Source organism: Poecilia reticulata, chromosome 5 (genome assembly GCF_904066995.2).
Source record: "Poecilia reticulata chromosome 5, P_reticulata-male-v2, whole genome shotgun sequence".
Lineage (NCBI taxonomy): Eukaryota > Metazoa > Chordata > Actinopteri > Cyprinodontiformes > Poeciliidae > Poecilia > Poecilia reticulata.
This window is the reverse complement of record NC_088834.1, coordinates 694,796-720,597: the sequence shown is the minus strand read 5'-3', so window position 1 is coordinate 720,597 and position 25,802 is coordinate 694,796. Positions and strand designations below refer to the sequence as shown.

The following is a 25,802-nucleotide window of genomic DNA, read 5'->3' as shown; positions in this document are numbered from 1 at the left end:
GTAGGAGGCTGAGCCCAGTTAACAGGTTCTGTTCGGGTAAACGTTACTTCCTGCTACAGACTGGAACGGACTCTTATCTGTGATTCAACATTTATGTCTGAATACATTTCCAGATAAATAGAGAAAAAAACCCCCAAAAGATTCACTTTCACTTCAAGTTTATTGTTTTTAGTGCAAATAATTACAAAAAACTCCAGGTAAAGAAACTTCACATTTTCATGTTGGAGGTTCAGTCTGATCACGCGGAGGCTGCAGGCCAGAAGCTGCTCACTGGAATATCAGGTGGGCAATGAAGATTGGTAAAGGTTTACCTGGTTCTCCTTTATAAAACCATGGGTACAATTCATCCTAAGGCTGCGTTCACACTGCAGCCTGAAGTGACCCAGTTCCGATTTGTTCTGCCGGGCCGTTCACAATGCGACCTGTATGCGTCCTGCAGTGTGAAACGACCTGAAAGTGTCCCGCATGCCCAGTAGAGGGCGCCATAGCGCCAGCGTCCTCAGTGTTCTGCCAACCGCCATAAAAAGAAGAAGAAGTGATCAGTGTTTGGAGGCTAACGGTGGAGCTTAGCTTAGAAGTTGTTGTCCTGCCGGAGCAGCATATTAACAACTTAATCCTCATTATAGTCCGTCATGGTTGTTGTTTTTTATGAGAGGCCCCAAGGGCCAAAACCATCAAACTCTCTTACATTCACTACGGAAGGTAACTTAAAATGTCAGTTTCTGATTGGACCCCAGGCAGGAGTAGGCGGGTTTCACGGACAGAAAAATAGCGGAGCAGCAGCGACTCTCAGAGAAAACTAATATTTTAAATGGCATCGTTAGCGCTCCTACAGTGACGTCAGCATCATCAGAAACCATCTATCAGTGGGATAAAACCAGCCGCCTCTGAGGAAATGGCAGTAAAACCAGCCTGCACTATTTTAATGTGCGCTACAGCACAAGTTATGGCGCTATCTTTTCAAAATAAAAGCGCATCTCCGGTTTATGTTTGATTCATGTTTCTCTCCTGCGGCTTTAAAAATGTATAACTTTGTGTTAATTGATTGGCTAAAGGAAATCATGTATCTGAAAATAAATTAAAACATGTGGGGAAAAAATCTGTAAACCACATATGTGCTACCTACATGTGTACGTCTCTCCCTTCAGGATGCAGGGACACCTATAAGACCAGTTGTAACTGAGGTTGCACATATGTGCTTTACAGGATTTTTTGCCTACACAATATATTTTTTTTTTTCAGATACATAATGTCGTTTTGCAAATTAATTAATAGCCGCCGGAGAGAAACGTGACGTGTGAATCCGACATAAACCGGAGATGCGCTTTTATTTTGAAAAGATAGCGCCATAACTTGTGCTGTAGCGCACATTAAAATAGTGCAGGCTGGTTTTACCGCCATTTCCTTAGTGGCGGCTGGTTTTATCCCACTGATAGATGGTTTCTGATGATGCTGACGTCACTGTAGGAGCGCTAACGATGCCATTTAAAATATTAGTTTTCTCTGAGAGTCGCTGCTGCCGCTCAGCTATTTTTCTGTCCGTGAAAACCTGCCTACTCCTGCCTGGGGTCCAATCAGAAACTGACATTTTAAGTTCCGTTGCAGTCAAACTCTGTAAGAGAGTTTGACAGTGAATGAAAGAGTTTGTAAGTTTTGGCCCTTGGGGCCTCTCGTAGTTTTTCTTTCCGCTTGCAGGACACAGAATCGTGAGATTTGTTGAGAATCAGTGACGTTCAGTTCGGATGAATGCGGCCTGGACGTTGGGTCGCATCTGAATCGGTTACGTGTCGGATATGGGTCACATTGGAAACAGAATCCGACCTGTGCCGTTCACACTGCCATGAAAAGATCGGATTCAGGACGCATTACGTCAGAACAATCGGAATTGGGTCACTTCAGGCTGCGGTGTGAACGCAGCCTAAAAGTATGTCTCATGTTTATGGGGGGTCATGTGGTTACGCCCATAGCTTCAGTTGTCATGGTAACAGGCACAGCAACCTGCTACCTGTTTGCTTTGAGCTGGGAAACCCACAGCTGCAAGCAGAGCTGGTTTGTCCAGGGGGCGGGGCCACAGGCGGCTTCAGCCAATCAGAGCTTAGAGCTGAGGAACGCCCAATCACATTGTCTGCCAGCTGGATGTGCCAGTCCTGCAGCTGCCACATTCATCTGGTCTACAGCGCTAAAACAGAAAAACCGTCCCAAGAAGGCCATAAAACGGTCCAGAACCAGCAGAACTTCTGCTGAACTCAGAGGGTCCGAACCCTTCGACACTGAACCGATTCATTCATTCACCAGCTTGTTTCCTAGAGAAATGCTCCCAGTTCCTGCATGTTCTCTGTGAAAGTCCAGCTCATTATTCTACGGTTCTGAGGAACCAGAACCACTCAGCAGCAGCAGATCCGTCCTGGTAGTCCAGCTTCAAACCGACATGAAATCATCTCAAATGTTCTTGATGGAAAACTGCCACACTCTTCAAATCTACAGCAGCTTTTATTTTGAAAGGACATCCCTTTGCTTCCTGTCTGTCAGTGGGCAGAGTCTGAGCCGGTTGGACCCAGTCGGTGCCAGTCGACCCAGTGCTGACCCGGGACCAGCCTGGTCAGGGAGATGAAGGTCTCCCCCAGCAGCGTGTTCTCCCAGAAGGATCCGTCGCTCAGAACCCTCAGGTGGATCACCCTCTGGTCCAGGTCCCCCCGTGGGATCCGATCATACACCAGCTGCGGGCGGACGAACGGACACACACACACACACACACACACACACACACACACACACACAGCCAGGTTGATGTTACTGGTTCCTGATGGTCCCCTGGGTGGGACAGGAAGTGAGTCTTACCATCTCGTTGTAGGTGGGGTTACAGGTGCGCCGCGCTGCCTTGGTCTTCCTCTTGCCTGTCTTCTGGGGGTCCGGCAGCAGGTAGAGCTTCACGTACGGGTCCGGGTCGGTGCCGTCCTGGAGGGGCTGCTGCATGGAGACACACCAGAACCGGGCCGGATCAGTCCAGGTTTCAGGCCTGACAGAAGGTCCGTCTGCAGCCAATCAGGAGCCAGGAACACCTCTACCAATTTTTTTGTTTGTTTAGCAGTTTAACATTAGCTTACGCCAATTTATCTTTTGCTGTTTGGCGTTAGCTTGCGCCAACTTTTTTACGTTCCGTGCTTTAGTGTTAGGTTTCAGTTTTTTGTGTCCAGCTTGTGCTAATTTGTTACATTTAGCTGTATAGCATTAGCTTGTGCTAATTTGTTACGTTTAGCTGTATAGCATTAGCTTGTGCTAATTTGTTACGTTTAGCTGTGTAGCATTAGCTTGTGCTAATTTGTTACGTTTAGCTGTATAGCATTAGCTTGTGCTAATTTGTTACATTTAGCTGTATAGCATTAGCTTGTGCTAATTTGTTACGTTTAGCTGTATAGCATTAGCTTGTGCTAATTTGTTACGTTTAGCTGTGTAGCATTAGCTTGTGCTAATTTGTTACGTTTAGCTGTATAGCATTAGCTTGTGCTAATTTGTTACGTTTAGCTGAAAAGCATTAGCTTGTGCTAATTTGTTACATTTAGCTGTATAGCATTAGCTTGTGCTAATTTTTTGTGTTTAGCAGTTCAGTACTAGTTTGCGCTAATTTTATCTAGTTTTAACTGTACAGTTTTTTGTTGTTTAGCGTTGGTGAAGTTAGGATTCTTGCTTAGCGAATTAGTGGTTAGTGAACATAATTCTTTGGTTAGCTTTGCTCATCCCTGGCAATAACTTCAGCCAATTTTACATATATTCTCCATTACTTTCAAAATGCCAATCAGTTAAAGGAAACATGAGATCAAGAAAACAAACTATTTCTATTGAGATCTGACACCAGACACATTCATCTAATTGGAGATCTTAGTCCAAAAATTAACTAAAAAATGATTTTCCCATGACAAACACGGTGGCCATCTTGAAAAAAAAAAAAAAAAAATCAGTTAATATGATTTCTATGGGTCCAACTACGCATGACTTGACACTGAAAGTCTTCATCAGGACCCAACAGAACCTGAAATCAGAACCTGGGTACGGTACTGACCAGGCCTCTGATGTGGATCACCATGATGAACAGCTTATCGTTCTTGTAGGAAATGGACAGCTTGACCTCTCCGAGCTCCGTTCCTGCAGCTGGAGACCACAACACCTCTGCAACGCACACACAGCAGGAAGCGCCTGTTACCATGGTGACCACATGGATCCGTCCAATCCCGGAGCAGCAAGGGACCGTACCTGCAGGTTTGCTGCTGCCCCCTGCGGTTCGTTCGTCTCTGGACAGAGGGTGGAAGAAGGTGTAGACCAGATCACACTGAAAACACACACACACACACACACACATGATGTGTGACAGCAGAGACCCGACTGACGGGTCCACCAGAACCCTGCAGAACCTCCAAGATAAACAGAACATCTGCTGCGGCCTGATAGGACGCTCACACCCACTCTGACATGGAGCCACATTCTTCATGTTTCTGTAAAAATCCTTCAGGTGTGAATGAGAGCATGAATGTCACTTCAATTTCAGAACGACGGCCATTTTTAAAGATGGCTGCCGTTTGAGCCTTTTAAACCAATTGTTGCTATAAAATCTGATCCATTTTCATGACTTGGATGAACTTTCAAAGGCAGAAACCAGTCCGTTAACCTTCATCAGTCGTCAACTGTAATGGCTGACATCTTGAGCTCCCACTCATTTTTAAGATGCATTTATTGTTTCAGAAGATGCATTTATTGTTTCAGTGTTAGTTTATGATCCACATATGAAAGGTTTTGCTGAAATATTAAATTATGCCAAGCATTACTACAGCAGCCTGGACTGCAGCCCGACCCACCTGAGCCACCTCCGGCGCCGCGTGGATCAGGTGCCACACGTAGCCGTTCAGCTCGTCTTTCCTCCGGTCCGCCGTCGCCTCGCTTCGGGAACGGCCAATCACAAAGCGGCTGGGGAAACTGGGCGGGGCCAAGAAGACAGTTAGAACCTTTAACCCATCTGGGTTAGCAAAGCCAGGAGGGGCCAGAGGATACCTGGGCAGCTTGGAGGAGGGGAAGACGAGCCGCAGCTTGCTGTGAAGTTCCTGGAACTCCTCGAAAGTCCTCTGAACCAGCTGCACCTCCTGCTGAGCTTCACGCTCCACCTTCACTACAAACGCCTGGAGGGCCAGAGAGAGACAGGTTGTGCCGCATCAGACGTGCTGCGCCGCATCAGACAGCAGCGTCCCGTCCCGGCGGCTCGGTACTCACGTAGCCCTTGTTGGCGAAGCGGATGTGTCTGCAGATGTAGAGGTTCTTGATGACGCCGTCGCTCCTCGCCGTGTGGATCCGGGGAGCGAAGGACAGCGCGGGTCGGTCCTCCGACGAAGCGAACTTCATCTGGGCCAGGTTATGGATGAAGAAGTTCAGCTTGGTGGCGACGCTGCCCAGACTGGACTCAATCAGCCTGGAGGAGGAGGAGACACAGCTGGGTCAGAGGTCACAGAGATCCAGACCAGTCCAACCAGGTGTCATGCCATAGCTGTGACCGTAGGAGGCGCTGTTGCATTTTTATACTACGCCAAAACCATAAGTTACGCAAGGGGGGAAACGAAAAAAGAAAAGAACGAAGAAGAAGCTGACCAAAAATAAAAAAACAATAAAAACATTTGATATTATATTTCCATAATAACCATAGAAAGTCAGAATATGATGGCTGTTATCAGATATTGTAATCAAACTGCTACTTACAGTAAAATAATAAACTCTACTAAAGCATTTAATGTTTTTCCTCAGGTGTTTTTCCTGAGAGTCTCTTAAAAATATAGTCTGTGTTTTCAGAAAAGTTGAGCCGACTGTCCAGGAACGAACACGATGTGTTTAAAATGTGCCACAATTTCAATAAGTTGGCCATCGAGAGGAGCTGGATCGCTTTAAGGTTTTATGTCATTTAATTAGCTCTTAAGAAAATGAAGAAAATAAGATATTAGAGAATTAATACTCCAAGAATGCTAGAATTAATAAAGATTCTGATTTAGTGACGTATTCATGTTGGCTGCGTTACCACCCCCAAGCCACTAGAGGCAGTAGCAGAACCCAAAGGATTCAAATAAGAGGCAGACTTAGAAGTAGAAATCTACAGAAAGTGTTAAGAACTGTGAGATGTGCTGAAGTAAATAAGAGAGAAATTCAAAAACATGCTAAGAAATATCAGATTTCAAAAGAAAATAAAAACAGGAGACCATGGATAATATTCCATTCTCATTTCCAAATATGGTATGGGTCCGCCTGCCCCTTCCTGTCAGCTGCTGCAGTGTGCTCAGGTGGAGGCGTACCTGGTGAAGTAGGTAGTGGCATCAGCCTCCGACTCGTGAGGCCTCAGAGCGTCGTAGACGTATTTCAGATCGTCCAGATCTGACAGTTCAGGAATCCCACAGGAGAGCATCTGCAAGCAGAAACACTGCTGAAGCTTCTGGATCAGCAGAAGTTCTGCTCGCCCACGGCTCTCAAAAGTACAGCAGGAGTGACCAAACCGCGGCCCGGCGCCGTTTACAGGGCGACTGAGCAGAATTCAAGAACAGCTTAAATTTGGATTTGTCAGTTCAATTAGTTTGATGCATCAAAAACAATGTTAGGGTGAAACTTTCACTGATGCTCAAAACAGGAACGACTAAAAAATGGGAAATGCAAAGTGCAAGGCAAAGCTTTGACCCAGAAGCTTCCAGACTCAGGAACACACATTTAACAAACTTAGCAAAATAAAGCAGGCGTGACACTCAGACAAAAAGAATCTTGATCAATGATCAATCTGATTGGTTTTTTCTGCAAGACGTTTTTAGCTTCACATCCATGATTTATGCTTCTCAGGGATCTTTTACTTCATCAAAACATTGACTGTTTATCGAGTGTTGAGTAAAAACAAACAAAAAGTAAATTTTTGTGATTATAATTAAAAAGAAAAATGCAAAAATCTAGTGGCCCCTGAAGTATCTTCAACCTGACAAATCATTCGGACGCCAGATTCCTCCACGATAAACCTTCAACAGCCACAGGGTCCACCGTTTGGGTCGCTCGTGTGCGACTCCAGAACCGGTTGGTACCGTCTGATCGGAGGTGTGTGTGCTCTCACCAGGCCCAGCAGGTTGAGGAACAGGTGAGTGTGTTTGCGGATCAGGTTGTACGCATCGCAGCACAGGTCAACGAACTCGTGGAAGCGGCTGGAAGGTTTGTCCCCCCCGTTGATGACGTACGCCATGTCGGAGGTGAAGACGAAGGGGGCGCGGTCCCTGCAGAGGCAGCCATGACGATGAGCGTCTGTGATCAGGCGTTCTGCTGAAAGGCGACATCGCCGGCCTCTCACCGCTTGATGTTGCCGAACATCTGGGCGTGTCCCAGGAACTTCCCGAAGTCGATGTGGAACATGTGGCCGCTCGTCTTCAGCATGATGTTGTCATTGTGGCGGTCACAGATTCCCAGGATGTAGGTCGCCACGCAGCAGCCGGCGCACGAGTAGATGAAGTTCTCCACCGCCTGAGAGAAAGAAAGGGTGTTAGTTCAACTTCCTGTTCCAGCTGGGGACCTTCAGAGTAAAAGCCTGGACGTGAGCAGGAAGTGCTACCTTGTCGTATTGCTCGTCAGTCGGGTTGTGCTTCTGCAGCCAGTCGGCCAGCGTCCGGTCCTTGAAGGATCCTGTGACTCCATGTTCCACCTGGATCTTCCTCAAGGTGTCTGCGTGAGGAATCATCTCCACCATACCTGGAGACAGGCAACACACCAGTCTGTCACACCCGGAGACACGTAACTCAAACAGGTTTCAGCTGTCCTCCTGACTCTGACTGTAGCCTGGTCACTTCACCTGTCCTCCACCTGCTGACCAGGTGTGCGCCTGTCGCCTCACCTCGTCCTCTGCCTGTGGAGAAGCATTTGAAGATGACCATCCTCATGTCCAGCCCCTCCTGGATCCAGATCTTGTTCATGATGCGGATCATCTGCAGGGTCAGCATGTCCTGTCGCAGGTCGTCTCCTGACTGCACACAGAGAGAGACGTCAGTCCTCACAGGCACCCAGGTGTGGGCTTACCTGTGGAAGCTGGCAGGCAATACCTTGAAGATGACATTGATGTTGTCTCCGCGGGGGTCCAGGTTCTGGAAGGACAGTTTCAGAGGAACGGCGTTGGAGTTGAAGAAGGAACAAGACTGAAACGGAGAGAGAAGAAAGATTCGCAAATCAAACCACCCAACCTGTTCCCCTCCTGGCCTGTGGGGGCGCTGCACCAAGAACCACTGAAGGAAACGACACAAAAACCTCTGAAGACACTGAGAGCAACTTCCTTCTTCACCAGATGGAAACAAGATGGAGGATTTTAGCGGTTGGAGGATTTCTCTTTAGGCTAAAGACCAGGAGCCATTTCTGCTGCTAGCGCTAGGCTAACATGTTAGCTTTGGTTGGATTTACCCAGAATGCCCTGCGCTGTGCAGTGAGAAAGAGAACCACAGCAGCTGGAAGTGAAACAAATGTTGCAGTATTCAAACCGAGTACCAGACCATCAGGAGGAAAGCAGCTTTAATGCTTCAGGAAACTGGGACATTTCAGACGACGTCCTGGTCCCAGCGCTGTTGGGACAGTTTGAGGATGTCTGCAGGTGTGTGTCAGTCTGCAGGTGTGTGTCAGTCTGCAGGTGTGTGTCAGTCTGCAGGTGTGTGTCAGTCTGCAGGTGTGTGTCAGTCTGCAGGTGTGTCAATCTGCAGGTGTGTGTCAATCTGCGTCAGTCTGCAGGTGTGTGTCAGTCTGCAGGTGTGTGTCAGTCTGCAGGTGTGTGTCAGTCTGCAGGTGTGTGTCAGTCTGTCGTTACCTGGATATTGATTCCTGAGACGAGCAGCGCTGGGTTCAGAGGTAACCTGCAGCAGCTGTTTATTGAGAAGAACTGCTTCATCTCATCCAGACTCTCTCTCAGGACACTCTGAACAGAAACAGAACCAGTTCAGGATCTGCTGCCCCCTGCTGGACAGTTTGTTCTTCCTGCTAATCAGATACTTCAAACACTGACAGCAATAACTACATCATCATCTCCTGGCTACGGTTACAAAAAACTGATCTAAAACCATCAGTTATATTTCACAGCAGGATTCTCTTTTCTGTGACGGCGTAATAAACGCAGAGTCTTCCTCACCTGTCGGCTGGAGGGCGTGGCGTCCCGGACCTTCTGGGCCACCTTGGTGAGGATGGAGACGAGCCAGCACTGCTGCTCAAACTCGTCTCTCAGAGCTCGGCCCACGCAGCACAGCAGGGCGGCCAGCAGGTGCTGATAGCGAGCGCTGAACTGGCTGTCCTGCAGGTTGTCCTTCAGCAGCCTGTCGTGGACACAGACACGGAATCACAGCGGCTGCAGGATCAATAACCGACCGATCAGCAGCTGATCGATCGCTCTGACCAGAGACTGTCTATGAGGGAGGAGGTGTCACTCTGACTATGTTTCTGCACCCAGAGGGCATCAAGCAGGAAGCTAGTGTGGGCTACTGGGACCGATACTGAACCAGAACCAGAACCAGCTGAACTGGTTGGAGGTTTGAGAGAAGCTGCAGCTCACCAGAACAAGTAGTGAGCGATGCGAATGTCCCCGATGGCTCTCCGTAGGAGAAAGCGGACCAGAGAGCTGTCCAGGTAGCACTCGTACTTCAGAGCCTGAGACACAAACAGAACCGGCAGAGAGGAGGACCGGTTGGTACCGGCTGCTAACAGGTTCTGGTTTCATATTCCTGACTTTTTCCAAATACAGGACTCCAGATGAGCTCAGTTTGTTAGAACGCAGGACAGGTGAGAGGCGCTACCTGAACCAGCTGAGGTAGAAAGTCCAGCAGCTCCGGGTCCGATATGGAGTCCATCCACTGGACCGCCGTCCTCCTCAGCTCCTGATCCGGAAACCTGGAGAAAAAAACACAGGAAACTGTTAGAGTCAGGTGAGCTCACCTGGGCGACATACTGCGTCTCCTCTGTTCAGCGTACGATGCGTGCAGCAGCCCCAGAGCGTCCAGGTAACCCAGACACGCCCACTGCCGCAGCAGGGCGTAGATTTCCGGCAGACATGCCCACTGCCAGCAGGGGGCGCTGGCCAGAACCAGAGGCAGCGCTGCGCTTTCCGCCTGGCAGAAGGCCTTCTTCTCCCACAGCAGCCGCTTGTCGTCCGCTGTCAGCCTGCAGACAGGAATCAGGGAAAAACACCGTAAACATGGCAACGAGACAGGAGGACTGGAAAACGGCACACACTGACACACACACACAGATACACACTGACACACACACACAGATACACACTGACACACACACTGATACACACAGATACACACTGACACACACACTGATACACACACACTGTTACACACACTGACACACACACACACTGTTACACACACTGACACATACACACTGTTACACACACTGACACACACACACTGACACACACTGACACACACACACACTGTTACACACACTGACACACACACACTGACACACACACACACTGTTACACACACTGACACATACACACTGTTACACACACTGACACACACACACTGACACACACTGACACACACACACACTGTTACACACACTGATACACACTGACACACAGATACACACTGACACACACACACAGACACACACAGATACACACTGACACACACACACACACACACACACACACTGACACACACACACTGTTACACACACTGACACACACACACTGACACACACTGACACACACACACACTGTTACACACACTGATACACACTGACACACAGATACACACTGACACACACACTGATACACACAGATACACACTGACACACACACACAGATACACACTGACACACACACACAGATACACACTGACACACACAGATACACACTGACACACACTGACACACACTGACACACACACACAGATACACACTGACACACACTGACACACACTGACACACACACACAGATACACACTGACACACACTGACACACACTGACACACACACACACTGACACACACTGTTACACACACTAATACACACACAGATACACACACACACAGATACACACTGACACACACTGACACACACTGACACACACACACACTGACACACACTGTTACACACACTAATACACACACAGATACACACACACACAGATACACACTGACACACACACACAGATACACACTGACACACACTGTTACACACACACAGATACACACACACAGATACACACTGTTACACACACTGACACACACACAGATACACACTGTTACACACACTGACACACACACAGATACACACTGTTACACACACTGACACACACACAGATACACACTGTTACACACACTGACACACACACACACATACACACTGACACACACACACAGATACACACATACACACACTGTTACACGCAGTGTGTATCAGTGTGTGTATGTGTGTATCAGTGTGTGTATGTGTGTGTATCAGTGTGTGTAACAGTGTGTGTATGTGTGTAACAGTGTGTATCAGTGTGTGTAACAGTGTGTATCAGTGTGTGTATGTGTGTAACAGTGTGTGTAACAGTGTGTATCAGTGTGTGTGTGTCAGTGTGTATCTGTGTGTGTGTGTCAGTGTGTATCTGTGTGTGTGTGTCAGTGTGTATGTGTGTGTGTATGTGTGTATCAGTGTGTGTCAGTGTGTAACAGTGTGTGTGTATCGGTGTCTGACCAATGGAAGGCCTTCTTCTGCAGGACGTCCTGCAGCTGGATCTGGCTGATGGTGTCCAGGATGCTGAAGTCGTACTGAGGACAGAAGTCAGCAGGGGGCGGTGTGCTGAAGATCACCTCAAAGGAGGAGGTGGGGAAGTCCACCTGGGGACACACAGGTGAGGCGTCACGCCGTCTGGCTACATCGTCAGGAGGAAGGTCTTCACCTGTCCAGGTGTGGCTCTCACCTGCAGGATGACGCTGTCCGGCTGGCTGAAGTTGGGAGAACTGGTTCTGGCGTTTCCGCTCCTCCCTGGCGTTGATGGCCACAGACCCAGCAACTTCCTGCCGCACGTCAGCACACTGTACACACACACATTAAGCACACACTCATCACACACCTCCACCTGCCATCAGCAGGTAGATTTACTGCTGAACCGTGAGTCCATGTCCCTTCAGTCTAAATGGCCCAACAGAACCAATCAGAAGAGCTTCCGGTTGGTCATGTGACTCACTGTCTGAAGTTGAAGAGCGGCATGGTGACCCAGCCCAGAGGCTCCGTGCTGCGCCGCTGCTTGCCCTTTTCCTCGGCTCCTCCAGGGGGCGGTAGAGGGCTGGCGTACAGCGTCACCGTGAGCTGGGACTCCCGGGGCAGCTGGGTAATCTCCACTGGGAAACACACCCTGAGGGGCGAGGGGGTAAGGCAGAGGTCAGAGGTTAAACCGAAGGATTAATGTAGCCGAGTATCATCAGCATAACGGCAGACATTATGATGTCTGATGATTTTACCAGCTGGAGGCATATAAATGTATATTAGATTATTTAGAAATTTATTATTCCAACGATTAATCGGACAAAAAATTGGAACATTCTGCCAATTTTTCTATACATACAAACAAAATGCAAACAATTAAAGTCCTTTTTGTAAATAAGAAAATAAACATTTTACTGCCTAAGATAGGATTCCTTAGGAGAATGATCATTTGTAACAAAGGATGCCTCTCCAGATAAAAATATGGTTTTGGATTAATAAATCTAATTAAGCCATTGATGAGCTACAACATTTAATTTCCCTTTGGGATTAATAAAGTATTTTTGAATTTGAATCTAATTGGACAGCAAAAGATACTCGATACGATTTTCTTTGACAGAATCTGAACCAGATGAAGCTAAAAATGCAACTTGATGAGTTTTGGGTAGAACATAATTACAGACAAAGAAGCAAATGTTTACATTTTTGTAGAGTTTTAGCTTAATTACTGCTCTGTGATGTTCTTTGTTTGATTGCTTCAATAATCAGGCCTTTGTTTCACCAGGAAAATCTAGTTGAAATTAAAAATCTCTTCTACAAGCGAATCCTGGCTGAGACTGGCGGCAGCACAGCACAGAAGAGCAAAGTGGCCAAGCACACGGCCCTGTGGCACACCTCAAGTAACCCTGAAGATTCAACTAACTGGGATGTGTGAACCAATCCGATTTAAACCAGACAACAGAACCTGGACCAGGTGAGGCTGTGATGTCACGGCTCAGGTGCGTACCTCTGGTCCCACACCACCAGGTGGAACAGGTATTTACTGACGGCCTGTTTGCTGGTGTGCTGCGGCGCGCAGAGCTCTGCCCCTCCATGAGTCAGAGAGCAGGACAGGAAGAAACCCTCGTAGCTGACCAATGAGAGAGCAGAACACACATGATGTCATGATGAGTTCATGAGCAACAGGCCAGGTGTACTAGCCGCACATTTTCAAAAAAGATTTAATTCTCAGAATCATCTCTGATCCGGTCAGAGAACATTTAATCTTTCTACGGTTTAACAGAACCAACCCAACAGCTGCAGAACCAACTGAGCTACAGGAAACCTGGTGCAGCCCAGCGAGCCGCCGTACCTGGTTGCCCAGGTGATGGGGACGCGATGGGCGGCGTACACGTTGAAGGACAGCACATTGGTGACGAGGCCGGCCTCCTGGACCGGCGCTGTGCCGCTCCGGCTCTGCGCCGCCGTGTGGAAGTTGGCGTTAAACGTGCTGCAGTACAGCTCCACCAGGTCCAAGATGGCCGCCGTCAGCTTCTCCACCACCGACTCTGCAGGAGGAGAGCAGAGCTGAAAGAGGTTCTGCTGCAAGAACTCACCCAATCACTGGTTCTGTTTGTACCTCTGTTCTCCCGCAGCGACAGCACTGATGCATCCTGGGAAACAGGAAGACGTTAAACTTCTGAGTGTCTGCCACAGAACCTCAGAACCCCTTAACCGCTCACCTTCAGAACCTTGGGCTGCAGGCGACAGGGGCATGCTGGGAGCTGGTTCAAGGCCGCCGTCACATCCGGCGTTTCCACGGCAGCCAGCGAGCTGCAGAGCGCCTTCACTGATTGGACGAGGCGCTCCACATGCAGGAGCAGCTCCACCTTCAGAGAGCGACACAAATAAGAGGGTGTGTGTGTGTGTGTGTGTGTGTGTGTGGTTATTTTTATCTTATGTGTGCATACAGGTCACCTCTGACAGCAGGAAGGACTCGGCCTCGTTGTGAAAGGTGTCCAGCAGCAGAGTCAGAGCCTCCCTGATCAAACACATGGAGACGCTTGTTAACGGAGATCGACCAATCAGAGCTCTGTGGCCAGGCCCCGCCCCTCACCTGGTGACTGTCTGTTTAATGGGACGCTCCTGCAGCAGGATGCAGTGGTTCATGGAGGACGGCGTGTCATCGTCTTCCTTCTGGAAGGAAAAGAAGTCTCTGTCCCTGATTGGCTCAAACAGTCAGAGGTTCACTTCCTGGTTTCAGTGGATCTGATTGGTTAGGACAGAGCTACAGGGTTTGCCGGTTCAGTACCTGCAGCTCACCTGCAGGGGGCGTGTTCTGCTGTGAAACCGGATCATTTTTAAATGACAGAAGCAGGATGTGTGACCCGGTTTGTTTCCCAGAACCTGGAACAAACGTTCAGAACCACAGAGGGTTCCTGCAGCCTCTCAGCTGATTGTTTCGTTTCCTCTTAGACCAAACCGTGTGTGTGTGTGTGTGTGTGTGTGTGTGTGTGTGTGTGTGTGTGTGTGTGCACCAGGTTTTTATATCCTTGTGGGGACCTACTTCTGTCCACATTGTATGGTTGTAAACCTAATCCTTGGTCCCCATGAATTGACTTTTGGTTAAGAATGTTTTGTTGTCTGTGTGTTTTTACAAATTGCCACTCCCTGCAGCCGTCGAACCAGGGATTAGGCTGTAGAAAGTAATGAAAGTCAATGTAGCATTAATTTGTGGGAACTTTATCTTTGTGTAAAGTCCCCACAAAGTTAGAGAGACAGGACTGTGTGTGCGTGGGTGTGTGTACCGTGCGAGCCAGCTTGGTGTTGACAGCAGATCTCCTGGTGAGAAACAGCCGAATGTCCCAGTCAAACTTCAGACACTGTTGGACAAACTCCAGACCGGCCAGAGTCTGAGAGCTGAAGGAGGACAGAGGGACAGACAGGGGGACAGACAGAGGGACAGGTGGAGACAGAGAAAAGGGATAGCATCAGTTTAATTCAGAGTTTGCAATATTTGGGTTTTTCCTCCAATTTACTGTGATCTCTGTTGTCATGGTCTCCTCAAATCCAATCTTACAGAAGGATAAGTTTGGATTCCTGCCAGAACCCTGAGAGAAACCGGCCCGGATCAGTAAATGGTTCTTCATGAGTTCCTGTTTCAGAGCAGGAAGTCCAGCTGCTCTTATCTCTCTCACACACACTTCCACACATTCAGACAGCTGTGCGTGTGCGAGAAGACATCTACAGCTGCGTCCTGCTCTGAGCGGACCGGAACCAGAGATCCAGAACAGGAGCAACATCTGGGAGCAGCCGGATCAGAACCAGCAGGTCCATCTCCCTGAAGGACCAGCTGGTTTCACGACCTTTAACCCGACGAGGAAGTCATGTTATCCATCAGCTGCTGTGGTTCTGATCGTCTGAGCCCAGATCGGTTCCGGTTCTATGGAGTCGGTTTCAGTTCCAGCTTTGTAGGCTGACAGAAGATCCACGTAACTTTACCACAAACCACAGAACCAGAACCTCCTTTGAGCACCAGAACCAGCTGCTGGACCTCCAGAACCAGCGGTACAGATCCGGTTCTTACTTGCTGAGGAACTCCTCGTGTCCGCAGACCTTCAGCAGGTAGTCGTCCACGTCCAGGTGGTCCAGTTGGTCCTGGGTGTAGCACAGCGTCTGGTAGATCAGCAGGTCCACCGTAGACGAGCCTGAGACACACAGACCGGTCCGGTTAGGCTCCGACAGAACCAGACAGAACCGGTTCACGAAGCAAATCATCATGCAAACACCCAGCGTAACCATGGAAACTCTCGTTTAGCTGCTCAGCTGTTCTCCCACAGAACTGCCTCCTTCGCTCCAGAACCCGTCCGGTCGGTACTATCCGGGCTTCTTACCGTCGCAGGTGAAGGTCAGAGGTTCCCTGAACGCCTCGCAGGTCACCATCACCTTGACGGCTACGCCCAGAGCCTGGTGCAGCTCATCATGGCCGACCGACGGCGACCACACAAAGCCGGCGTTCCTAGAGCGGTTGGTGCTGGGGTATGCTGAGCGCAGCCTGCACACACACACACACACACACACACACACACACACACACACACACACACACACAGAGATGGATACGCACACACACAAACACAGAGATGGATACACACACACACACACAGAGATGGATACACACACACACACACACACACAGAGATGGATACACACACACACACACACACATACACACAGAGATGGATAGAGATACACACACACACACACACCTTTTGAGTCTGTATCCTGTAGTTAACAATTAATAAATTACTAAATTAGTTGAAGATTATTTCAATAATCGATTACTCTGCTTAATTGTTTCAGGCCTAGTCCAAGTCCACCTTGGTGCAGCCAAATCTGATTTTAATTGTATTAAAACTTGGCTGAATACAGGAAGTGCTTCAAATGAAGACAGACCTAGATCCTGTTTTAATGGTGAGAAAAGACTAAAGATGTTTTCAGTTTTCTTCTAGTTGATAATTAAACTGGATGCGTTTCATTTAACACGGAAAACCTGCAGAAACCATTTGTAGTTTTGGATCTATGATCCGTTTCTATTCTATTTTTATCTGAGAACTTTATTTGATTAATTAAAATAGTTCATGCTAACTTTGGACACCCTGGTCTGAGCTGTTCCTGGAGAATTACACAGGAAGGGGAGGAGTCACTCACACATCCAGCATGTGGCAGAACGCTGCCACTTCCTCGTCTCTCTCCTCCGACACCTGGAACAGCTCGTATCCAAACCCGTTGGTCCTGGAGCCCAGACGCACCTGTCAGCCAATCAGAGCACAGCCAATCAGAGCACAGCCACCCAGGAGCCAATCAGAGCACAGCCACCCAGGAGCCAATCAGAGCACAGCCACCCAGGAGCCAATCAATCAGAGCACAGCCAATCAGAGCACAGCCACCCAGGAGCCAATCAGAGCACAGCCACCCAGCAGCCAATCAGAGCACAGCCACCCAGGAGCCAATCAATCAGAGCACAGCCACCCAGCAGCCAATCAGAGCACAGCCACCCAGGAGCCAATCAGAGCACAGCCACCCAGCAGCCAATCAGAGCACAGCCAATCAGAGCACAGCCACCCAAGAGCCAATCAATCAGAGCACAGCCACCCACCAGCCAATCAGAGCACAGCCACCCACCAGCCAATCAGAGCACAGCCAATCAGAGCACAGCCACCCAGGAGCCAATCAATCAGAGCACAGCCAATCAGAGCACAGCCACCCAAGAGCCAATCAATCAGAGCACAGCCACCCAAGAGCCAATCAATCAGAGCACAGCCACCCAGCAGCCAATCAGAGCACAGCCACCCAGCAGCCAATCAGAGCACAGCCACCCACCAGCCAATCAGAGCACAGCCAATCAGAGCACAGCCACCCAGGAGCCAATCAGAGCACAGTCAATCAGAGCACAGCCACCCAAGAGCCAATCAATCAGAGCACAGCCACCCAGCAGCCAATCAGAGCACAGCCACCCAGCAGCCAATCAGAGCACAGCCACCCAAGAGCCAATCAATCAGAGCACAGCCACCCAGCAGCCAATCAGAGCACAACCACCCAGCAGCCAATCAGAGCACAGCCACCCACCAGCCAATCAGAGCACAGCCACCCAGGAGCCAATCAATCAGAGCACAGCCAATCAGAGCACAGCCACCCAAGAGCCAATCAATCAGAGCACAGCCACCCAGCAGCCAATCAGAGCACAACCACCCAGCAGCCAATCAGAGCACAGCCACCCACCAGCCAATCAGAGCACAGCCAATCAGAGCACAGCCACCCAGCAGCCAATCAGAGCACAGCCACCCAGCAGCCAATCAATCAGAGCACAGCCACCCAGCAGCCAATCAGAGCACAGCCACCCAGCAGCCAATCAGAGCACAGCCACCCAGCAGCCAATCAGAGCACAGCCAATCAGAGCACAGCCACCCAGCAGCCAATCAGAGCACAGCCACCCAGGAGCCAATCAGAGCACAGCCACCCAGGAGCCAATCAATCAGAGCACAGCCAATCAGAGCACAGCCACCCAGGAGCCAATCAGAGCACAGCCACCCAAGAGCCAATCAATCAGAGCACAGCCACCCAGCAGCCAATCAATCAGAGCACAGCCACCCAGCAGCCAATCAGAGCACAACCACCCAGCAGCCAATCAGAGCACAGCCACCCACCAGCCAATCAGAGCACAGCCACCCACCAGCCAATCAGAGCACAGCCACCCAGGAGCCAATCAATCAGAGCACAGCCAATCAGAGCACAGCCACCCAAGAGCCAATCAATCAGAGCACAGCCACCCAGCAGCCAATCAGAGCACAGCCACCCACCAGCCAATCAGAGCACAGCCAATCAGAGCACAGCCACCCAGCAGCCAATCAATCAGAGCACAGCCACCCAGCAGCCAATCAGAGCACAGCCACCCAGCAGCCAATCAGAGCACAGCCACCCAGCAGCCAATCAGAGCACAGCCAATCAGAGCACAGCCACCCAGCAGCCAATCAGAGCACAGTTAAGTTAAGTAAACAAACATTCTGGTATTGTGGCCCTGTTCCTCCATCGTCCATCTCACAGCAGGGATTATTCAAATGAAAGCCACTTTTTATAAATATTTTATATCATTGGGAATTTTCTTACTTTTCTTTTAGAAAAAAAATCAGAAATCAAATATGTTCAAATAATTTTCTAAAGCTATCAGACTGTGATAAATAAGCAGCTCAGTGATGTAGCTTCCTGCTGAAGCTCCGCCTCGTTTCAACCAATCAGAGGGGCAGGATGATCATCACCTGAGGTGTGATGAGACTTTTCTCCAACAGGGGGCAGAACTGAGTGGGTTGAGCTCAAGTTTAGTAAATATTCCTGCAATGGGGACGCTCTGCTGGACAAACTGGTCTGACTGGTTCAACATGAACTGGGAGGAAATGCTGAGTTCTTTCTGAGAAACATGACAGAACCAGAACCAGAACTCTGGGCCTGGTTTAGACCTGATCAGTTGCAGCTTCGACCCAAATAAAGACAGGAAGTCTGGTTCATATAAACAGGAAGTCTGACTGATTCTGCAGCCAATCACAGCTCTGTACCGGGCCGGTCCAGGTTCTTACCGGGTCAGCGGAAACCCTGCGCTGGTTCTTGTTGCTCTTCGCTGCAGGTGTGTAGGTCCTGGGAGGCACCTGCGGGGGGAGGGTCTTACTACGGGCCACGGGCTTCCCTGATTGATCCCCGTTGGTGCGGCGGGCCGGCGGCGCCGGGCGACCCTCGTTGAGTCTGGCCAGCGAGTCATTGATGAGGTCATAGTTCAGCTCCGCTGAGGTCACCTTCAGCTGGTCGCCCCCAGGCTGGAACAGGTTAACGTCCCGGGTGGAGGGCCGGGGGGGCAGCAGGGGCAGCTCTGACCCCGACGGAGGGAGCAGGGGGTGTCTGGGCGGCACGGCGGGGGGAACGTCGTCAGGCAGGGCCGAGCCTTTAGAGAGGAACCCTAAGCCAGGTCCAACCGAGTCGCCAGAACCAGAACCAGAGAACTTCCTGAGCTCAGGACTGTCCAGGATGTAGGGTGTCTCCTTCATGAAGACCCCAGCGGGGGGCGCTGGTCTGGGTGGGAGGGGCAGCGGGAACTGGGACCCCCCCGGCTGGTTGGGGGAGGAGTCGGGTCCAGAGAGGTCCAACAGCAGGTCCTCTGAGGAAGTGGGGCGGTTCTGACCCGGTGTGGAAGGATCTGGAGTCTCTAGGTCCGTCTGGCTGGGAACGCCGGCTTCTGGGAGGGCAGACCCGGTCCCGGTTCCGCTCTTGTCCTGTTTGAGTCTGGAGAGAGCGTCGTACTCCATCTGCAGCGCCTCGGCCAGAACCAGCTCCCTCTGGCTTAGACCCAGAGCCTCCAGAGCGCCCCAGCCCGCCTCGCTGCCCTCCTTCTGGGTCTGGGCCGCAGACATGGCGGCTGCGCTGGGAGCAGATCTGACGAGGAGACGGTCAGAAGATAATCTGGGTTATTAACATCATTCATTACTGTAAAAACCTGTCAAACATCAAACGTTAGCATCGGCCATTTCATACCTACAAATACTATACAGTTACGTAAACAAGTTAGTACATTTGTTGAGTAACTTATATTTTTATTCTTTTGAATCATTTTCATTTTGAAAGTCGTCGTGATCCTCAGCAGTGCCACCTGGTGGCGGAAAAACAAAACTACATCCACTAGAGATTCCTGAACTCCGCTTGGAGCAGAGTATTATTTTAAAAATCTTTCACAATTTGGATGAACTTTTTGTGACTTTGGTCATCATATTCATACAATGTTAAAGTAATAACACGTAGCAATTTACACGCTGGAAAAGCAGGCTTCTTCATGGTTAGCGTTAGCTTCCTCTAATTTTTCTTATGCGTTTAACAGTTTGGCATTAGCGGAGCTAAGATTCCTGTTGGTGTGCTGTCCTCTCCACTAGTTATATCAACTCTTTATATTAGCGCAAACATACATTCTCCGTTACGACCAAGGCGGCCATTTTACCATACCATACCATACCATACCAACTTTATTTATAAAGCACTTTAAAACAACCACAGCTGATACAAAGTGCTGTACATTAAAACACAACATAATAAAAAAAAAAAATAAAAATAAAAACTCTTACAGTTTAAAAACAAAAACATACACTCTAAAACTAGATCCCGCAGGAGTTAAAAGCCAAGTAAAATAAATGGGTTTTAAGACGAACTTTAAAAGTGGACAGTGAAGGGGCCTCTCTGACCTGCAAAGGCAAGTCATTCCATAACTTAGGACCTATGACAGAGAAGCTCTGTCCCCTCTGAGCTTCCTCCTGGATCTTGGTACCTCCAAGAGCAGCTGATCTGCTGACCTGAGAGACCGATAAGGTACGTAGGGGTGAAGAAGCTCAGAGAGGTAAACCGGGGCAAGATTATGCAGTGATTTAAAAACAAACAAAAGAATTTTAAAATGAATCCTAAAATATACAGGCAGCCAGTGAAGTGAGGCCAGGACAGGGGTCAGGGGTCACATGCTCCCTCTTCCGAGTTCCTGTCAAAAGTCTAGCAGCTGCATTCTGAACCAGCTGCAGACGTGAGAGCAGCGACTGACTGACTCCCAGATAAAGTGCGTTACAGTAATCCAGTCGAGTCGAGATAAAAGCGTGGATCACTGTTTCAAAATGTTGCCTGGAAAGAAAAGATTTCACTGATGCCAATCGCCTTAAATGATAAAAGCTGGACTTAACCACGGCTCTGATTTGGCTGTCCAATTTAAAATCACTGTCCACCTTAAAACCAAGGTCCGTAATAACATGTTTAAAATATACCTCCAAAGGTCCAAGGTCAACAGAGGAGGACTCACAGGAGCCACTGGGTCCAAACACCATCACCTCTGTTTTGTTTTCATTACAATTTAAAAAGTTCAAGGCCAACCAAGATTTAATATCACCAACACATGCCAGGAGATGTTTGATGGAGTGGACATCCTTCTGCTTCATGGGCAAATAAATCTGACAATCATCAGCATAACAATGAAAAGAAATCCCATGTTTCCTAAGGATAGAACCCAGAGGCAATAAATAAAGAGAGAAAAGCAGTGGGCCCAGAATTGAGCCCTGCGGGACACCATAAGTCATTGAAACAGCAGGTGATTCAGAGTCACTAATTTTCACTGAAAATGTTCTCTCCTCTAGGTAAGACTGGAACCATTTAAGAACAGTGCCATCAATACCAACAATATGGTGTAATCGCGATATTAAAATATTGTGGTCTACTGTATCAAAGGCAGCAGTTAAGTCAAGTAAAATCAGAACAACATGGTTACCAGAATCACATGCAAGAAGGATGTCATTAAAAACTCTTATTAAAGCAGATTCTGTGCTATGAAGAGTTTTAAAACCTGACTGGAAAACCTCCAGAATGCCATTGTCATCTAAAAACTGTTTCAGCTGACAGTACACAATTTTTTCTAAAACCTTGGAAAGAAAAGGCAGCTTCGAAATAGGCCGATAATTAGCCAGAACAGTAGGATCAAGGCTAGGTTTTTTAAGCAGTGGCTGCACTACTGCATGTTTAAAACTAGAGGGCACCACACCTGAGGACAGACTGCTATTTATAATTGCAAGAACAGGCTGCACTATGCTTTTGGAACATGGCCACCTGATAAAGAAGATCAAGAAAATATATATGGTTTCTAAAGTTCAAAACATGTAGGCTGTGCTTTGACAAACACGTTCATCTAATCTGTGATTTTTGTACAAAAATATGTTTTACATGGTGGCCATCTTAAAAGAAGTCAATGTATGATTTAAAATATGTAAAAATATGAATGAATTAACACCAAACACATTAGTGTAATTGCTGGACAACCATGCAGCAGGTGTCTGTTCATATCTTCATGAAGCTGTTATTGAACGTGTGTCAATAAACAGGGCCTGGACTCTGCTGGAACCAGACCAGAGGTTCTATTTGACCTCTGACCTCATGGTCATGTAACTCTTAAGGGATCAGACTCTGCTTCACGTTCTGTTCAGGGTCTTCTTAGAGGAATCTACTTTCAGTAAGCTGCAGGTTCTGGTTCTAAATAATAAAAAACAGCCGAGTAAATAAAACCCGAGTCACCTGAACCAATCACAGTCTGTCTAACACTGTAGTCTGGCCAATCTGCAAACAGTCTGACAAATCGTCGCTTTCACGACCCAAACAGCTTGTTTAGTTCATGCATGCACACAACGCTGGAGGGCTAAAAGTTGGTTCTTTTCCTTCCCATCTGTAGCGCCGCCGCGTTAGAACCGCTAACAAAATGAAACCCGGAGACTCAGAGCGCCACAGCAGAGGGAAAAATAACAGAAAAATCATTAAAGAACAAGTCAAAACTACTTTTTTTATCTGTGTTGGCTGCGCTACACACAGAATCAATGCCACAGCAACTGATGTTCACCTTCCACTGGGACGTTGGGGGCGGGATCTGGCGTGCATGACGTCACGATGCAACGTGTCTATTGGTTCCCTGCTGGCTCCTAAAGGTTATAAAAGGAGACATTCACCTGTCTGCTTTTCAGACTTGACCTGAATCTGGTTCTGGTTCTGCTGGAGGTTTCTTCCTGTTAAAGCAGAGTTTTCCTCTCTACTGTCGCTACGTGCATGCTCAGAATGAAGGATTGCTGTAAGGTGAGCTGATGCAGTTTGCTGGGCTTCTTCTTAGATGGAAAACTGTACAAACCGAACTGCTTAGTGTCTGGGAGTGAATGAAACCTGTTGGGTTAGTGAGGAGCTTTGAGACAACATGCTGGGAATCAGAACCAGGAAGTGAAGTCAAAGAATAACAGAGAGAGAAGCTGGTGTGAGTCTGACATGATGGGGGTTTTAACAGCTTTAATTTCTTCTGTTTTTCAGGTTAAGAATGAATGAAATGAATATTCTTGAGGTAATGTTGGACTGAATCAGCTGGTTCTACGACATTCTGACACCACTGCTGCTAATCTGAGCAACGGAGACGACGGATAGATCAGGAGAAGAAGAGAGGGACCAGTCTGTGTGAACCCCCGATCAGACAAAAGGCTTTTTAATGAAGCAGAGGGGCAGGATGGTTCGGAACAAAGAGCTGGGGCCGGAGTCACATGACCAAGGTCACAGGGTGACCCAGTCAGAGGGGGCGGGGCCACAGTCACAGCCAAACCCCACCCCGTGCCAGATACCCACAAACACCCTGAGGCTCAGACTGGAAACAAGTTCCTGTTCCTGGGAACTAAGCATCATCAGAACCAGGCAGAGATCAGCAATGATCGACAGAGTGGAAGCTAAAGGAAACAAGTCAGTCATCTCTGAACACCAGAGCTCTGTTAAAGGTTAAAGGTCAACACAAACTCCTCATACAAGCTGTCAGGCACGGTGGTGGAGGGCTGATGATCTGGGCTGCAGCAGATCTACGAAAGAATGACTGAAAAAGGAAAGACTCAAAGTCCTGGAATGGTCTAGTCAAAGACCAGTCCAAACGGGATTCAATCGGTTTCGACAATGTATCGGTTCCGGGGAGGAATCGGTTCCAGAATCTGCAGGATTCCTCCAGCAGAACTTGCTGCCGTTTGATCTGCTGAGATGATCTGGTCTCAGAGAACATTCAGCTGTCGGGCCGAAGTCGGACCCAAAGGATCTTCTGGTTCTGCTCTGAAGGGAAGAAATGTGTGGATCTGCAGGCTTACAGAGGAAGCTCAGTCAGCTGCTGTCACTTCCTGTCATGATGTCATCGCAGCAGCTGCAGAACAGATTCTGACCCTCACGGCAGAATCTGGAGGTTCTGGACTCCAGAACCAAGACAGACGTTTAGCCGGACCCGCAGGGCATTCCGGGAAAGCTCCATCTGCTGACATCAGCTGCTTGATCAGCAGCCTGTCTGTGAGGAACCGCTGGAGAACCACAGCCGTTCCTCAAACCGGTTTCACTCAGCTGGAGAACCGGATGTTCACCTGCTGCACGCTCAGCCAGGTGAGTCGGCTCGTCTGCGCTGATACTCTCCAACCAGACATCACACACTTTACCTGGGCTTCTTTCACCAGCAGAACACCTGAAGATCAAACTAATCCCCATTTTCTGTGACGTCATATGAATCTCACTCACAGTTTGGACCGGAACTTAATCCAAAGGTTGCTGATTTTAGATTTTTCTGTAGGTTCTTCCCTCGGAGGGGGAGTGGAGGGTGCGCAGCTACGAGCCTCCTCTAAAAGAAAACCCATTTCAGAGCCTAAACGAGGCTTGGATGTTAATCATTTCGGAACCGAATCTATTAAAGGAGCCGAGCCATCGGAACCTCGGACGTAATGGTGACCGAACCGCAGTCCGGTCTCACAAAGATACCGGAACATTTTAAAATGTCATTTTTGTAAATGGAGTTTGGCTGAAATCCTAAACTCTTCCAGTCTGATCCACCAGGCCAGACTGAGAGTTCTGATGAATGGACCGGACCCGGCCGTGTTGGTCGCAGAACCTGGGGGACATCTGGACAGGTCCACAGTCTTACCTGTCCGTGAAACTACGGGGTCCGGGAGGGGCCAGCGGCTGCCATCTTTACTTTCCTCCGGGAATCACATCGATCCAGGCGGAGCAACGGTCAGGAGTCACCACTGCGTCCGGTTCTCCTCTCATGCAGACCGGAGAACAACCTAGCCGCTGCCCGGGCTCCGGCTCCTGTCTCTGGATAAGCAGCAGGCCCGGGGGTTCTGCCCGGTTCTGACACACGGAGAAAGGGGTGCGGACCGCGGGGCGAGGGCTGCTAGGCAGCTGCGGAGATGGGCTGTCAATACACACTAATACACACTGTGCTTCCGGTTTACCTTTCACAATAAAAGCTAGGCACAATCCTGCTGTATAGTTGCGGGATTATCTATTAATATATATCAGAGGTTCCGGTTTACCTTTCAGAATAAAGTGTATGGATGATGGATGGATTTTTATCTCTATATGTCATTTAAATATATTATTTCCTGGAAACATATTTATTAAGGTCATATAAAAATTATAAAACTAGATTGAACGAAAAGTATAATAAAACTTTGATCAAAATAAAAATAAATCAAATATGAAGAATC

General features: G+C 48.7%; 1 protein-coding gene and 1 long non-coding RNA gene across 3 annotated transcripts; one reads left to right on the top strand and one right to left on the bottom strand.

The window, feature by feature from the left end:
- Window positions 1–141: 141 nt before the first annotated feature.
- On the bottom strand, window positions 142–25,735 carry pik3c2b (phosphatidylinositol-4-phosphate 3-kinase, catalytic subunit type 2 beta). 2 transcript variants are annotated; one of them, XM_081606740.1, is made up of 33 exons: window positions 25,235–25,732; window positions 19,338–20,184; window positions 16,918–17,018; window positions 16,101–16,261; window positions 15,794–15,914; window positions 15,015–15,126; window positions 14,324–14,403; window positions 14,185–14,248; window positions 13,950–14,096; window positions 13,847–13,880; window positions 13,580–13,775; window positions 13,235–13,357; window positions 12,212–12,379; window positions 11,945–12,059; window positions 11,719–11,861; window positions 9,988–10,176; window positions 9,813–9,906; window positions 9,572–9,666; window positions 9,155–9,335; window positions 8,837–8,944; window positions 8,088–8,180; window positions 7,883–8,012; window positions 7,604–7,740; window positions 7,346–7,515; window positions 7,115–7,271; window positions 6,321–6,430; window positions 5,257–5,452; window positions 5,041–5,165; window positions 4,848–4,965; window positions 4,249–4,324; window positions 4,058–4,164; window positions 2,839–2,967; window positions 142–2,717 (listed from the first exon to the last, which is right to left on the bottom strand). In XM_081606740.1, the coding sequence occupies exons 2-33, from the start codon at window positions 20,160–20,162 to the stop codon at window positions 2,526–2,528; spliced, it is 4,797 nt and encodes a 1,598-aa protein (XP_081462866.1). In that variant the 5' UTR covers window positions 20,163–20,184; window positions 25,235–25,732; the 3' UTR covers window positions 142–2,525. The 2 variants fall into 2 exon arrangements, with proteins under 2 accessions (XP_081462866.1, XP_081462867.1); XM_081606741.1 differs by lacking the exon at window positions 142–2,717 and having other exon boundaries at window positions 4,249–4,286; window positions 25,235–25,735.
- Window positions 22,387–25,802, top strand: LOC145551597 (uncharacterized). Its single transcript, XR_014087461.1, has 2 exons — window positions 22,387–23,388; window positions 23,614–25,802. It is a non-coding gene; the product is annotated as an uncharacterized LOC145551597 (long non-coding RNA).